Below are 16491 nucleotides of genomic sequence, written 5' to 3'. Positions count from 1 at the left end.
GAGAGAAGAAGAAGAGAGAAAGAAGAAAAAAGAAAGAAACACTCAACTTGACCTTGTACCTGTCTTAGAGAAGCTTTCTAGAAGCTCTCTTCTGGCGGCCCGCCTTACCGCCTCGCACTCGCATCGTTCTGATATAGTAAGTCCAGCTTGGGGCCCGAAAAAAAAATTGGGAGCAAGCAAGCAGCAATGACATCAGTCCAGTAAAGTTCCCAAGGTTCCTTGATTTACTTTTCTTTTCCTCAAAGGACACGCCAGGTTTGCTGGATGGTCTTGTCATGATCTGGATCTGGCCACTTGACCTATGTAGATCGAGTAGATTTGAAAAGCAAGGAAAAAAAGAAAGAAAGAAAAAGGCAAAATCGAGGAAACCGCTGCTTCTCCGTATGTTTCCCCTCCAAGCATGAAAAACAGATGAAGCCCAGCATGCCTGAAATTACCATGTTTGGATAGGCCGGCCAAACACGACCCGTCTGCTGCGTTTCGCGCGAGTCTTGAAGGGGACACGATGCGCGGCGCCCTTCCCCCCTGGTGCGAGGAAGGAGGACGAAGAGCAGCTTCACCGAGATTCAATTTGGAGCTTGACCGTATGTGCCCCACCAGCCAGACCGACGCCGGCCCACGATCTCTACTATTGCTCGCTCTCTAAACTCTCGCTCTCTCTCTCCCTCTCTTCCCTTCTCCGTTCTCTTGCAGGGACAGCATCTTTGGAGGTCCCAGTCAATCACACAAACACAACCCCTCAAAAAACGAGACTCGGAATCTGGTCTCGATGCAGAGACAGGCATCGAGATGCAAGCAATGCAGGCGCATGGACCATGCTCCGTGCGAAGAGGTGTACTATGGTACTCTATGCACGCCCTGGGAGGAGGGCCCCCGTAAGAAGAGGACCCCCGTAACTATGTAGGTACACTATGCTGCGTCCCACATTCGGTTATCGAAAATTCAGGGTCTTGGGAATTTCTTAAATCCCGCCTAGTCGTCTTTATTACTCAGACTTCTTTTTCTTTCTTTGCTGACAAAACCCGAAGAAGACGGGCATCTCGGCTCGAAAAAAGAAAGAGAGAAAAATGTATCATCCCAGAAGAAGGAAAGGCTGCGGCTCCTCTATTACGTACCGTTTCGGAGCAGACGTCCAGGTACGAGCTGAAGGCCGGAGACCAAACTCCCGGGAACATGCCGAGGTCAGAAGGTCCCCATGGCCACGTTTTTTTTTCTTTCGAGAAAGAAAATAGGGGTCCTTCGTTCTTCTCTTTGTTGAATCGTACTGTGTTATAGTAAGTAGTGGGTAGCATTTCAGGGGCGGCTGCACGTCAGCCCACTGTGTGTCAAAGTCGACCGGGTTGTTGGACCATCCACGATGGAGACAAGCGGCGCCGACGCGGCAATGAACCTGGTCTTGCTCAATGTTTTATAGCATAACAGAAAGCGGTGAATCCACTTCTAATCTTGTCCTGGCTTGTGACAGGTGACCGTCCAGGAAAAACCTCGCACCGTGGAACACACCCTCCGGAGCGTTCACCATACTCAAAATAGGACTGTGACAACTCAATGCAATACGTACTGTCGCACGGCCAATTACAACGTTGCTTTGAGGCTAAAGTAAAGATGCTCATGCGAGTCAAGAACATGCAGGCACAAATTGCTTGAGGTAAATAAACATAGCAAGGTATTTGTCACGTGACCGATTGCGTTCTGCGAGGACGATCATGACAAGGCTTTTTGTTTATGAGGCAGCAATTGAGATCTTGAACAATCAGGCGTGGCAGATGTGACGAGGAATCTTGGAAAACGAAGTAGCCTGCGCAGGCTTAGCGCCCAGAAAGCACCCGTGGCACCGCCGAGGAGGGCCGCACACCCAATAAGATCGTCACAGCAGCGGGCAGGGTTGAGGCTGGAGGTCTTCAAGGGGTGGTTTCCAGGATGAGTCAAGTTCAGCTCTGCCTTTCCAACTGCGGCAGGAGACAGCCTTGTGCTCTTGTGTTCAGGCGGTGGCCCGTGGCAACAAAATTGAGGTGTTGCAATGGTACCCTAAGCCCTGCTAAAAATGCTAAGCTGCTGAGGAGGGTTCATATGTAACGGTGCTAAACCATGTGCTAAGCAGCGGAACCGCAATCCAGCTTCTACTACCATTGTAGCTAGTAGTGACGGTTCATAAATCAATCTTCAGTTCCTGAGAAGTATGCAGCTTGCAGCTCGGTCGTCGGCAATAGCGAGCGACTGCTGCTGCTGTTGGTGGTGTTCGTGTCTCTCGCGCTTCCGATAGGCTTGTTCGTCGGTTATTGCCTCGGCCAGACTAATTCGTAGTGCATGAGCTCGTTGTGTCTGACCGCCACATTACGGCTCCCAAAGAATGCAGCGCATAGCGCCTTGTGTCTTTCCACCCGTCAAGAAGGACAAGAGGATGAAAACCCCAAGCAACGACCAGAAGAAACAATGGAGCTGCGAAGAGGCATGACGGCAGCCCAGGTTGCACACCTTTCTGCCAGCTATCGCTACCGGTCTTTTTGGATTTGTTGCTTGAATGCAGCAGATCTCGCATCCGACGGCTAAAGGTGCATGACTGGGGCCTGAGCTGTGCGCATCGGGTGTACTGCCACTATAATATGTACGAATGCAGATCCAAACGACAACAACAGGGCCACGTGAGGGACACCGGCACGGCCGCGTAGGTTTCTGGATAACCCTTGGTGTCGATCAATCGTGATCCTGCCCTTGTTGCCCATCATCTCCAATTGCCTGCCCAATATTCCTTGCGGGCGAGATTGCCTACGTCTGAAATTGACCTGTCGCGTGTCCAGATGCTGGTTCCCGGAGCTGCCACTAACTGTATCTGCCCCGCGATGGGCATGGAGCAGTGACAGCATCACCGTAGCCAACGGATCTATTGCTGCCGACAAGTGAGCTATAGTTCTGTCGATCTTCTATGTCGTGCTTGATGCAGAGGTAGGGAGAGTGGGAAAGGATTAGGGGGCGCGTAGAAGTGGAACTCATGTGTTGTACATGATACTATACAAGTAGTAGTATGTGGCGGTCTTGACGAAGGCGGCCGGGTGAGGCTGGCAGGCCGGCAGTAGAAGCTGGCAGGGAGGGCCTTGGTAGACAGGTGGTTTCGAACACAAATAGAAGAGGCAGGAAAATGGCGGTCATGTCCGGGCGCGCCAGCCAAGGCGAACGGGGAAAACCAAAAAGCAGAGCGTGGCCGAGGGCGGATTGCGGGGGGGAGGGCAGGCTAGCTGCCCTCCAGGTTGTGCCATGGCCTATCCTTCACTCCTACTTGACTTGTGCACCCCCGAGAGCATGTCCAAGTCAGTTCGTGAATCGCGATCTGGCATAATACTGTGGTTGCGACCAGGCCTAGCAGGTCTGGCAGCTTGGGTGAGAGCAGTCCGTGCTTGCAGCAAGCGTCTCCCACTAGGACAGCCTAGTCTGTTAGTGCACAGTAGAGCCGCACTTGCCGTTTGCGTGTCCAGTTTGCGTGTAAATCGTCATGTCCTCGACGAAGCAGCCTGCAGGTGTGTCTCCTAGGTTGTGTGTTCTCCATCCGCTTAGTGTGCCTAGTGGAAAGGGGCTGCCTCGCACGCAGACAGGGTTAAACCGCCTGTGGCGTAGACGTCACACTCGCAAGTACTGTAGCACCTCACTGTGCGTTCCTCTCTGCCCAGACCGTTGATACTTCTTGGACTTGGCCATTACTCGTGACCAGTCCTTGCCCAAAGTGCTCCATCCCAAAACATCTGGAACTCTGTAATGACTAGTTCTACCCACCTTTACATAGCACCAGAGTATAATCCACATTCCAAGTCCACTTACCTAGCGGACGCGAAGTATGCCGTAACCGCTGTGGAGAGATGGTGAGAGGGAGAGAAAGAGACAGGGGCGAGGAGGAGGAGACGTCGTACTATGGTGGTAATAGCGGGCGGCGACTTTGTTTGTTGGTGGACCATCAGGTACGAGAGAGGCTCCGTCTGCTATGATACTCTATACCCTGTCACCTCCAAGGTGTCCCCGGGTTTCCCATCCCCAGCCTATCGTGACCTACGTAACTCAAATATTATAGCGGCCCTCTGTCTCTCTATCGTGTACCTCCTCGCTGGAGAAAAAAAGGGCCTCGTCCGACTCCTCCTGGCTCATCCCGGAACTGGCAACTCATCCCCCAACAGGCGCTTCCTACAACGTATCTGTTCCGTCCCCTGGAGCGTCAGAGACGGAAGAAAGCAGTGCATTGCATACTTAGGTAACTTTAATAAACAACAAACTGAGAGTACTTAGTCCCCCTCGCCTGCCCCTCTCTGCTCTCACTCAGAATTGTCTCGAGATCTCCTCGCTCTTCCTCTTTCTGAGAGATCCCACCCAAGCTCTGCTATCTTACACATTCCAAGTAATTCTTTTGCCCCCAACCCAATCCCAAAGGTAGCAAGTCAAAAAAGAAAGGACATAGGCCAGAAACTATAACAAACAACTTCGCCATCGGCCTCTCGCCACGTCCAGCGCTGTTGAGACTGCATGTTATTTTATTACCATTGTTTTGTCACCTCGCCATCTCTTGACACACCAATCCTACCCCCTCCCCGCCCTCAGATATACAACTTCTTCCCCAACCGGTATTGGGGTGGGTGGTATCGTCTCGCGTTTGCCTGTGAACAGGTTCGTTCACCTAATCTCCAGTGCACTGCGCCCAGCCGCCGCCAACCGTGGGCCTTGTCCCGTCAAAGATCCGTCACGTCACCCCAAGAACCGAGAGGCCCTAAGTTGACAGGCCAGGTAGAAGGTGCCCGTTCAGGCTAGCGTGTTCTGGTACCTAAGCTGGTCTAGTCTCGCCGCTCGATGACCCATACACTGGCCCTACATCCCGTCTATCTGCCCTGTGCGCCAGACTACCGCCCCGTTGCGACTGCCTTTCTGTGCGCCTCTACCTGCTGCTAGGGACCACCGCATCGCATACCAACTAGACTGGCCAGACACACACACACGTCTTGATCTCCATTCCATTCTGATTCCTCAACCTTACTCAGCTGTCTTGTACCAGCTTTATCTCGTCTCGTCCAAACTGTTTCCTCCTTCCTCTGCTTATCATTTCTTCCCCCATTATCTACAACATCATCCATCCTACGAGTATTCCGACTGCGCGCCTCGTCCACAGTCCGCCCGAAGATGTTCAAGTCATTCTGGGAGGGCAATACGATTTCAAACGCAACCCGTTCACGACCGAGTACCGCCGAGGATCCGCAATCTAGGCAGGGTTCAGGGCAAGGGAATCAGCAGCAGCCCAGCCTGAACGGGGGAACAGCATCGCCTTCATCACCTGGGGCCGGACCCACCGAGCCGTCGTCGCTGTCGCAGTCGCGGCCACAGCCCGCCTCCTCCTCCTCCTCCTCGTCGCCCACTTCGCTCTTCTCCTCGACCTCCCCTCCAACCTCAACCTCCTCTTGTTCGTCCTCACCACCCCTGCAGGTTAGAGGCCCCTCCTCGTCGTCGTCGCGCCCTCCTCGCCCAAACGCCACCAACCCCGCCCGCCCTCCATCATCCCAGCTTACCCAGTCCCAGTCGCCCCCCAAGCCCCAGGCCCAGTCCCTGTCCCTGTCGGGCCTCTCTCAGGCCAGGGCGAATCTCGCTAGTGACAATACCACTGCTGCGGCTACCACTGTGACGGCTGCAGGCCCCAGCGATAACAATTTCTCTGGTTATCGTGCATCGTCGTCCTCTCTCGTCACCTCTCCCACCTGCTGCTCTGCACTACTCCCTCCCGCTGCTGAGGCCTCTCTTGCACCCACTGCCGCTTCATCTTCAGATTCCCAGTCGCCCCAGACCTTCAACCACAACAACAATAGCCGCTCCCTTACTCCTTCCTCTGCTTCTCCAACCCCTCAACCAGTCACCCCTCAGTGGTCATTACTGGGAGACGCCGACGTCGCCAACCCCGCCGCCACCACCACCAAACCCGTCGACTCTCCCGTCGGGTCTCTCGGCGGTTTTCTTGCAAACGCCTCGTCATCCCCACGGCACCGCAGCCACTTTGTTAACAAATTCAACGCCGGCCCACCCCCAGCCGCGCAGGTCGCCGACGCCGACGGTGATATTATTCTCGACGATCTCGAGTGTTTCGAAGATTACGTCGAGGCCCCGGCCGACGATTTTCCAGATCCCACACCATCCTCTCCCAAAGACATATCTGCAGTGCCCGACAGCAACATGACAACCGGTCCCTTCGACTCGGCCATGAGCCGCAGTCGGCAGGACTCATTTGTCGGTACCAAACCCATTTCTATGAACATCACAAATCCAAATCGTGATCATGGCAGCCGTCCCAGGCGCGAATCTCTTGCCGGCAGTATGATGGGCGGCAGCCTCATGGGCGGCATGAGCTGGGGCGGCATTTCTGTTGGAAGCTTCATCCGCGATGAGTACGTGGAATTCTACACTCCCTCCCCCACCCTTCTTCCCCTTCTTCTCCGTCTTGATTCCTCGACTCTCCTTCGGCTTTCCGCCATCAGAGTCATGAACAACATGATCCGTCTTGCGTTTCGGTCTCATAAGACCCAACTTCTTCCGATTTTCAATGCTCGATGATGCCATATCAACGGATTTTGTTGTCACTGAGCCGCGACTAACAGTTACTCACGCGTAATTACAGAGTCTTGGCAGGCACCTCGCCGTTTGTCACTCAAGGCCAATCGCCGTCCATACAGTCCACCTCATATCTCCCCAAACTGGAGCAGACCTTCATGAGGGACTTTCGATGTTGCGATCGCACATGGCCTACCTTGCATGATCTTCTCCAGCACTATGAAGAGCACCACCACGCAAACCCAAATATGCAGATGAGCAGCCCGCAGATCAGCAACCTGAGCAAACAGGGCCTCTTCCCCGTCCAGGGCACTCCCCGATCCAATAGCCGTACCTTGCAGCCCAACGTGACATCCATGGGCATCAACCAGAATGGCATGTCCGGGATGGGAATGCAGATGCAAGCCCAGATGGGCCAGCAGAACCGACAGTTTGGCGGCATGCCCGGCACGAGCATGAACATGGGCGGCATTTCGTCCATGATGCGACAGCAGACGTCAATGCCTGGCACGCCTAATCAGAGCCAGGCTCAGCTGTCCATGAACGATGAGCTCGACGCCGTCGGCGATATGGAGATGGATGAGATGATGGACGTCGACGACAGCCAGCGCACCATCCAGCAGACTCGCCAGATGTTTGGCCAGCAGCAGAGACCGCAGCTGCATCTGAACAGCTCAGGACTGGGCGGATTTAACCAACAGGCTCTGCGTACTTCGACGCCGACCACGCCCGGTGCAGGAGGTTTTGGCTTCCAGAACAACCCCACAGTGTCTTCGGTCAACACGCCGACCCTCGGCACCCAGCCATACCGCGGCCAATTTCAGGGCGACCCTTCAGGCATAGCCACACCAACCGGCGAGATGATGGAGGAGGATATGCCGGCGATGCCGAAGATGAGCCCCATGAGCAGCGCGAACATGAATCTCAGCGGCTTGAACGGGCTCAACATGTCTCAGTTTGGACTCAACAACTTTGCAAATGGAAATGGCAACAACATAAACAACAACTTTGGCACCATCTCTGACCCCGGCAAGCAGTTATTCAGCCCGGGTGGTGGCAACGGCAATGTCCTAACCCCAGAGCAACAGAGCATGCAACAACAGTTTGCGCAGTTCGGCATCGATGCCAGCATGCTACCCCCTGGTACTGACATGCAAGCATTGCTGCAGCAGCTGTCTCCGCTGGCCATTCAGGAAGAACACAAGCCGTTCAAGTGTCCAGTCATCGGATGCGAGAAGGCTTACAAGAACCAGAACGGCCTCAAGTACCACAAGACACACGGTCATTCGACACAGCAGTTGCACGAGAACGGCGACGGTACATTTTCGATTGTAAATCCAGAGACCAGCGCTCCATACCCGGGCACCCTGGGCATGGAGAAGGAAAAGCCATTCAAGTGTGATGTCTGCGGGAAACGTTACAAGAACTTGAACGGCCTCAAATATGTGAGTTATAAAGAATGCCCGCGCCCCAAAGACAAGCTTGATCCGCTAACAGTCACGTAGCACAAAGCACACTCCCCTCCTTGCGATCCCGATGTTGTAGCCCGGCAACAGAATGCCATGGCCACACTGGCAGCCATAAGCGGGAACACCATGGGCCTGAACATGGCAAACTTCGCCGCTCTCAACCCCGGCCTTCCGAATATCGGGGAGGAAGCTCAATAGGATGGGGCGAACCACGAGCCGGAAATTCATATGGAAGAGGGACGAGGCGAGGAGCTAGGAGAGGAGTCTGATGTGCCTGTCAAAGAGTTGCATGACATGTTCATCGAGGAGCCCAACAGTGACTCCGGCGATGACCACTCTATGGAGGAGTTGGAGCAGCTTGTCAAAACCACTTCCAACCCTCCCCGCCGTCTACATGATGCGTCGTCACCGCGGCACAAATGCACTCTGGTGGATCCCAATACTGGCGAGCCTTGTAATGCGGACTTCTCTAGGGCAGGGTAAGACATTCACTCACGCATAGGCCCGCTGTTTTCATATCTTGTGCTAACGTCAGCTCTAGCCACTTGAGGCGCCATCGGGAAACATTTCACCACCTCTCCTCTTCTACATTCCCGTGTGTTGTCTGCAAGAAAGAACGGGCATTCAACCGTCTTGACACCTTGCAGCGACATTACCGACAGTGTCATCCGGGCATCGAGCCACCCTCGGGGCGGACCGGTGTCTGAAGCCTATTATCACAGCTGATGATATTGGCGATCACGACAAGATCACCTGACGCTGGGCCACATTCCTTTACCATGATCTTTCAGGCTCGTGGTTCCCGACCTATTCAGTTTGCATTCGCAATCAGACACCACTTTTCACGCAGAAGCGTGTCATCGACGAGGATACTTCATAGCAGCATCCGGGCTGGTGCTGCTTTCGACCGAGATCTTTTCGAATGAGTTTTTTTCTCGCCACACCAACAGAGCCCCCCCCCCCCCCCTTTATACCCCGAAGACATTAGAATGCAGATTTCCGTCCCTATTCCCTTTGGACTTCCTTTTCTCGGATGGCTCGCAAGACAAACCGGGTTGGCTCCACACTTTGACTCCTGTCACCCATTCGCTCTCACCGACGTCGCTCCTACGATCGGCCACACAACGAGACGCTTCTCATTCGGACACGACAATTTTTGTCTGATCAGTCTCGACCGATACGACGGTGGGGAATACTGAATCGCAATGCACAGGTTGCTTGTCACTTTTCTAATCATGGCCCTTTAATGGCGGCGGCGTAATAGGATCGGACAGTATAGATTACTTTGGGATTTTTGACCTGTTGAATGGTCGCAAAAGGTTGTCAAATGCGTGTTTCTCATATGTTTGTTGTTACTACGAGTTTGATGGACTTGGTTTACAAAAAAAGAAGTTTTTTGAGCGTGTTGAAGGGATGTTTGCACAAGCTGCGGAGCGTTTTATATCCTTAACGCGGGCCCTATGGTATCTACAAAACTTTGGATCCTCCGAGAGACAGAAGGTGAAAAAGGCTGTGTTTTTTGTTTTAAGTATGAAGGAGTTTGGTAAAGAAAAAAAAACAAGAAAAAAAGTCAAGTATGTGTATTAGGGAGGGAAGTAGTGCCCTCGCCCACTCAACAAGAATCGAAATGCTCTGCTCTCTCTTCAGTACCGTACTATGCACTCTCGCCTTGCCTTGTCCGCCACGAGGTAACTGCACCGAGTGAGTGAGTTCCTGACGTAGCCGATCTCCCCCCTCCCCTTTAAACCCCCCTGGATCCGGCAAGGCCAACGAACTGGTGGGGGAGAGGCGCAACCCCAAACTCGGGAATCATCCCATCCTCGCAGACAGGAGCTCCGATCTAGCATCTGTCAGTTCTCGTCAAGATTGTTGATCACTTCTGTAACCTCGATCCCGACGTCACAGACACCCACCCACACACCCAGGATACTGACACCCGCACCAGCCGCCCCACCAGCAATCGACAGATCCTGTCTTCCGACATCCTAACCCAAAGGGCGATCTAGGGAAAGTCGAAAATGCAAAATGGATGTAAAGTCACCCAGCACTATCTCTCCCACATGGCCTCAAGGGGTGGTGAGAAGGGGGCACGGGAACTTTACCTGTCATTCATTCCTTGATGAACAATCAGCATGGGAGAGGAAGTTTATTAACTGGATCCTGTATCCACTTCACCTTTCTACATCTCGCCCTGAACGCCGAGGGCTGCGACTCAGGCGGGAAATAATAGGTGCTATCCAGATTGGAAGAGAAGCTTTTCTTGCTTGTCATACTCATTAGCATCTGCCTACCACTACCACCACTACCATCGCCAACTATACTAATCTACGTTCACCTAGTTGCCGACGGAAAATTCCGGGGCTTTGAGTCAGTTCGAGCTTGCTATCAGCAACCCAAGAGGAAAGCGGAGAACGATTTGCGAGGAAGATTGGCGTTGTGGTGGGCGGAGGAGGGAGGGAGGGATTCTTTTGAAAGACGGTGCATTACGCATGCCAAGATGAAATAAAGTTTATTCAACCTTGGCAAGTCCCGGCTTTTGGGAGCAGGCGCCTTTTTTCTAGCTCTCTCTTCTCCACGTCTCAGTCGGGGCAGAGGACGAGGACCTCGGAAGAGCCGTAACGACCGGGGTGTTTGAGTTGAGGGTAGGCGATCGTGGTGTATGGCATTGCCTCTTTTTCTTTTCTCGCTCGGCAAGCCTACCCCTCCTCTCTCCCTTCATTTGGTTTCTCTCCTTTCGCCGGGCCGGTGCGTGGACGAACAAGGTTTATGAGATCGTTGCTTTCCTGGGGAAACTTGGCGATGGCCTCAAGCCGCTATGGGGAAAGGTAAAGGGGGGGGGGGCCGGGGGCAGGCTACACAAGCAGGGCAGATACCTATCCGTCGGTCCAATCCTCGATGCGAGATTGACAGGTTGCTGGGTAGACAGACAGGTTTTTGATGACGTCTCTCCGCAACCTAATCCAAGCCACTCTGCCTCTTCGTCCTCCTTCACCAAGGATTCCTGAAAATGATCCTGGCAGTTCCTTCATGGCAGACGAAACCGCCTCTTTTATCACGACGGTGGGAAAACGGTCGATAAACGGAGGGCTGTCCCGCCTGCTTGGGTACGCCTATGCAATGGCGGGGTCTAGCCCATGTTACAGTACATGGGAGCACTCTCACATGGACGCGGGATGATGACGGGGCGGGTTTTGAGTTTGTCACTTACACGTGTCAGTAATATAGTGTATCTGCATCTCACAACCGACGTACGCCAGTTAAGTTGACTGGCTGTAGTAGAGCACAAGACCCACTGACGATGTAATCATCGATAGAGAGGGTTTGGTCCCCAGCCTTGTAGGAAAGGTTCAATTGCGTGAAGGCGGGAGAGAGATAAGGCGAGTCGTGTCGTGATGATCGGAATCGTTGCCAATGCTCTGTTCCCCTGTCGTCCCTCTGCTTCCCCCTGTGAGGCACATGACCAATTTGCGATGGTGAGGCCGCTCCACAGCTTCTGAGACTGAAGGGTTTGACGATGAGACGTAGACAATCTTAGTGGTGATAGTTCCACAAGGGCCCGAGTTCCTCTGTGAGGGCTCGAGGAGTGTTTTTGGGTCCAGAGACGAATTGCCAGCTATCACTTTGAAAAAGAATATTCCATGATATGGCATCATATGGAGCTTTGCTCTCCCTGCTGTTGATGCTACACATGCATGGCACCAAAAACACCTCGCTTGCAGGCTTGCCTTCTTGATATCTGTCGACTACTTATACAATTACCATATACTGCGTAATTATTTACCATTATTCCTACTTTAACTGCTAACAGTATGCGGTAGAGCTATAATTTGCATTTATTGTCTCGTTTCTTCGTGCATTAACAATATCTCAAAGAACGTTGCATTCTCAACGGAATTAATCAGGTTGTGGACTGAGGCTGAGAAGACGAGGCTAGAGAAACAAGGCTGAGATTACATCATACGCATAGACTCACCACTTTGTGGTATTCTATACTCACTCCATTGTCAAGTGTAATAATACTACCACCGATAATAACCGTTCTAGTCGCAAAACTAGTGTTGAGGCCCGGGACAGCTCGATCTAATTAGGCTGCAACATGATGTTACCTAGGTAGATCTGACCTTGCGACATCTCTCCGATCTAGTTTTCCTGGGACTATAAAGCCCTGTTGGTTGACCCGGTGTGCTTTCTCTGGCTATGTGTTGAAAAGTTTCCATAATTACCTCGAGTACGGCAGCGGGAATATGGAGCTCCAAGCCCACTTCCTCTCCTCATCTGTGCAGGCGGAGTTGGCAAGCTTATACTACGACATGAAGGCATCAGTCTGCAGAAACCTGTTCGTCTTCAAGTAACTTTCTTATCAATTAAGTCAAATTTAAATTGATCAGTGATAAAATAATCAGATTCTATAGATAAAGCCGAGTATCTGACAACACTCATCACGGCGGCCAGAAGTTCAGACTTGAGTGCAAATGTTAGGCATATAACTCGTGACTCTGCAAAAACTCTGGATCAATCCCGCTTAACACCGATGCCCCCTACCCGACGCAGTCCCACCACGCAGGCCACACACACCGCAGCCATCCAGCCAAACATGGTCCAGAATGCGACCCTGTACCCTTCCATGAGGGCATCAGGTGACGACTTGTCAGCATACGAGGAGTCATCCGTTACAGACGAGGCGATGACCTGCGTCACGCTCAGCCCGATAGCGGTGCCGAGCTGCGCGCAGGTGTTGAACACGGCACCACCGCGGGCCTGCATGTGCTTGGGGAAGACGTCGGAGACGATGAGCAGGCCGACGGTGAAGAGGAGGTCGCAGCTGATGGGCGTGAGGATCTAAAGTAGGGTAAGAGTCAATCATCAGTGAACTGTGGCCGAGATGTGGTAGGTGTGTAGAAGGGGCCATAGGGAGGTATGAATGGAGATCGTGATGGCAGGGACGAGATGAACTTTTTCTTGCTTACCTGAGCGAAGAAGGCATTTTCCCAATACAACTGGTCAGCACGGGTGAGGGCCATCAGAAGCGGTGCAGTGGTGCTCATCACTGAGGATATCAACACGGTCCACAAGACCGACATGCGGTTCACGAAGATGCCGGTCGAGATATTCGTGAGAGCACCAGCAATGAGAGATGGAAGAACCCGCAGTGACGCTCCGAGGGCTGAGGTGCCTTGCACCTGTTGGAAACTTTAGGCGGCCATCAGTCAGCTATGGACTTCTATCTGGAAACGGGGGCGGATGAGAGAGAAGATGACAACTCACAACAAACTGCTATACAGCTCCATGCAGTTGGTAAGGGCGTTGGTGAGCAGAACCATGATGCAGCTGCTGGTGAAGACGTGGCTACGCCACAGCGAGTTGGGGATCAGCGCTGTGCGATTGTTTTTCACCTGATAACTCATCCATCCAACGAACAACAGGACCGAGAGGCCACTGATCACCAGCAAGACAATGCTAGACGCCTTATGAATGCTGTTGATGTCGGCTGACAATGATCTAGAGCTATTCAGCCTTGTTGCGCAACACCAATCCGCAATACACAAAATCAGACCCAGATACTTACGCCAAAACATACGACAACGATGCCAGCCCCGCGCTCGCCAGGAGTACTCCGACCCAATCTATCTCGGAAGCAACTCGCTTCCATATCGACTCACCGGCGCCTGGCCTAGTATCCTGCGGCAGAGCCCATATGCCTATGAGGAACAGGGCGAAACTGGCAGCCGCAGGGAGGTAAAAGGCCGGCCGCCAGCCGACAGTATCGGTAAACACGCCAGCCAGAATCAGTCCTAGAGAAAAGCCGAGTGGCTGGCCGAACCCCATGCATGCAAAGCCCATATTTCGAGGCCGGCCCTCCTCCACGCTGTTGGAGATGATGGAGATGGACGAGGGCGTGATGATGGCGTTCGTGACGCCCTGGAGGGCACGAAAGGCGATGAGCTCGCCTCCGGTCCGAGACAGACCGCAGGCCAGGGCAAAAACGGCGCTGAGAAGGGATCCGATGAGGTTCACCCGCTTGGTGCCGGCAACGTCGGCCACGGACCCGGCCAGCAGGAGACACGATCCTGCCGTGAGGTAAAAGCTGGACGTGGGCCACACGAGGAGGCCTTCCTGCAGGCCCAGCGCGGACTGCATGGCGGGCAGCGCTACCACGACGATGCCGTTGCAGAAGCTGCTGAAGAACGTCAGGCCGCAGACTTGAGTGATGACGATGATAGCTCGACCCTTGGGGAGGAGGGGATCCGTCGTTGTGGTTGTCGCTGCCGCTGCCGCCTCCTCCGAAGTTGTGGAGCCAGCGGGCGGCGCTTCTAGCTCTGCCGGTGTCTCATAGCTTTTACGCTGAGGAGCACCCAATATGGATATGGTGGGCTCGAACGTTTGCAGTTCGATCGCTGTCTGTGTTGCCATTGTTGGGGAGGCAGATGGAATATAAGGGCTGTTGGTCAAGACGGTCTGTCAATGTCAATGTTAACAACTAGACCGAATCATCAATTTGGACATACAAACCTTTTGTAGTCTCCATGCAGTTCATGAGTCTACAGTTGTGGGTGCCAGACCGCGTCTGTAGGATCACACAGGTCAAGATGAGTCACTCCTTTGTCCTTGGACCTGGGATTAATTGCCCGGATGTTACAGAACATAGATTGAGGTAATAAAATACTCTAACAGTGGATAGATAATCAGAAAATAAGTCGGTGAGATGCTAAGCGCTATTCCTAACGCAGATTGGCTATCAAACAGATCTAAAGGGAAAAACACAACTGGAGCAGAATGGTGGATGAAACACCTTGATTGAACATTAATGAATCGATCAATTATCGAAGCTTTGCCGTTTTGCTCTATGAGACTTGATATAATGAACGCCAAAACAACAACAGAGAAAGAAAGAAAGAAAAAAAAAAAAAAAACCCAACCAAAAAACCACATCCCAAGCTGTCGCCCCCTGCTCTTGAGAGCCCTCCGAACAGTTACGCAGACCCGGCACTTGCGGTTCGGCCTTCTGGCTGTCACATATGTATGACGCCTAGAACATGCGCAGCTGGTCTGCCGGTGAAGTCTTGGGATTTATAAGCAAATTAATGAAAGGATATTAGAGGATAGTCGTCATATTCAAACAGAGGTTGAACGCCTTCCCGTTGTATTGCACCATGGCCATAGCTTGCAATAATGTCGGGGGCGTGGTGGACCAGTCTACCATAGTAATTGATTAAGTTCTAGTAATTATTTTGACATCAAGATCGAGGACGGCTAACAGACTACGAGGACTACGAAGGCAGTGAAGCAAGTGGTCCTCTCCGCTGGGGCCTCTGCGGTACCTCTCATTCTGGAGAGATATGATGTGGTCAGCCTTGGAGTTCCGCGCAAGCTGCTGTTCTGCTCGTATTACTAGTCCCTGGCATATGGAGAACGATGTGGCAAACAATAGTTCAATCCCCGACCTAAACCCTGTTTCTTCTCCGTGGACAGTCAATGACTGATTCTGTTGCATAGTATGACCACAAATTAATGATGCACCCTTGCAGAAGTATTCTTGGGCCAGAGGGAACAATGGATGGGCTTCGGACACCTCGTCGGAGAAAATGCTGGTGGCCAACCAAAGTCCCCAGCGGTTGCAAGATGGCTGTGGTTTTCTCGAAGGTCTACAGACGCCCGGGATATCGTGTACACGTGTGAGGACGATGAAGCCATCGAGATTTTTATTTTTGTCGTAAGGAGAATATGCCTATCCTTACTAGGTGACACTCGATGGGCATCTGGCCGTATGGTGCCTCTCTCAGAAAAAGCTTTGTTGGCCCCGATATGAACGTATACTGAGTTTACGACTTGAAGATTGCCAATCTCGGGATTTCTCCTAGTAACGTGAGATACAATACTTGTCCTCTTGCAGTTACCAATTTTGAAGGCGGCAGGTAATCTCATCAAGGGGCTTCATCTCGCAGGTTGAGAAGCTATGGATGCCGCACGTCACTTGTTTGCAAAGCAGGTCTTTGCTCGATCAAACTCACTTACACTTCTGAAGATGAGTCGAAATGCGTTTCACTACCGTCTAATGGTGGGATAGGCGATATTAATACACTGGTTGGGTTGCCAAATGCCTTCACGCCCGCGCTGAACCCACTTTGAGTAGTGAAGTGCACAGCGTATCAAACTTTCATTTAAAAGAAAGCCAAGAAGGGAATGACGGAGACGACCAGAACATTGCAACAGAGTAAACGGACGAATGCAATATGTGATTCACATGTAGCAATTAGGACTACACATTTTCATCGGATGATGGCTTTCTATAATCTAATATCTGATAGAAGATTGTGTCATCTAGGGTTAGGGTCCTTCCGTAGTATAGCATTTAACAAACAAGCTTGTCGTTGTAGTGGAGAGTCTCGTAGTGTAAGTAGCTGGTAATTATCCATTATTATACTACGGCAGATTATGATGACAAGATACCATACTGACC

The 16491-nt window shown here is 52.3% G+C and overlaps 3 protein-coding genes across 3 annotated transcripts; 2 read left to right on the top strand and 1 right to left on the bottom strand.

Annotated features, from left to right (window-relative positions):
* The first annotated feature begins 6835 nt into the window (after nucleotides 1-6835).
* On the top strand, nucleotides 6836-8693 carry M406DRAFT_356552 (uncharacterized protein). The gene is made up of 3 exons (XM_040923477.1): nucleotides 6836-8009; nucleotides 8070-8512; nucleotides 8575-8693. Exons 1-2 carry the CDS (start codon nucleotides 6921-6923, stop codon nucleotides 8229-8231), a joined length of 1251 nt encoding a protein of 416 aa, XP_040775410.1. The 5' UTR covers nucleotides 6836-6920; the 3' UTR covers nucleotides 8232-8512; nucleotides 8575-8693.
* A 299-nt stretch (nucleotides 8694-8992) lies between these two features.
* Nucleotides 8993-9678, top strand: M406DRAFT_102572 (uncharacterized protein). Its single transcript, XM_040915018.1, has one exon. The coding sequence runs from the start codon at nucleotides 9023-9025 to the stop codon at nucleotides 9230-9232; it is 210 nt and encodes a 69-aa protein (XP_040775409.1). The 5' UTR covers nucleotides 8993-9022; the 3' UTR covers nucleotides 9233-9678.
* A 2744-nt stretch (nucleotides 9679-12422) lies between these two features.
* On the bottom strand, nucleotides 12423-14517 carry M406DRAFT_291519 (MFS general substrate transporter). The gene is made up of 4 exons (XM_040918972.1): nucleotides 13600-14517; nucleotides 13299-13532; nucleotides 13001-13223; nucleotides 12423-12872 (listed from the first exon to the last, which is right to left on the bottom strand). Exons 1-4 carry the CDS (start codon nucleotides 14442-14444, stop codon nucleotides 12546-12548), a joined length of 1629 nt encoding a protein of 542 aa, XP_040775408.1. The 5' UTR covers nucleotides 14445-14517; the 3' UTR covers nucleotides 12423-12545.
* Nucleotides 14518-16491: the final 1974 nt, after the last annotated feature.

This window comes from Cryphonectria parasitica, assembly GCF_011745365.1.
Source record: "Cryphonectria parasitica EP155 unplaced genomic scaffold M406scaffold_5, whole genome shotgun sequence".
Classification (NCBI taxonomy): domain Eukaryota; kingdom Fungi; phylum Ascomycota; class Sordariomycetes; order Diaporthales; family Cryphonectriaceae; genus Cryphonectria; species Cryphonectria parasitica.
Note: the sequence above shows the minus strand (reverse complement) of the source record. Positions and strands in the feature narration are given on the sequence as shown.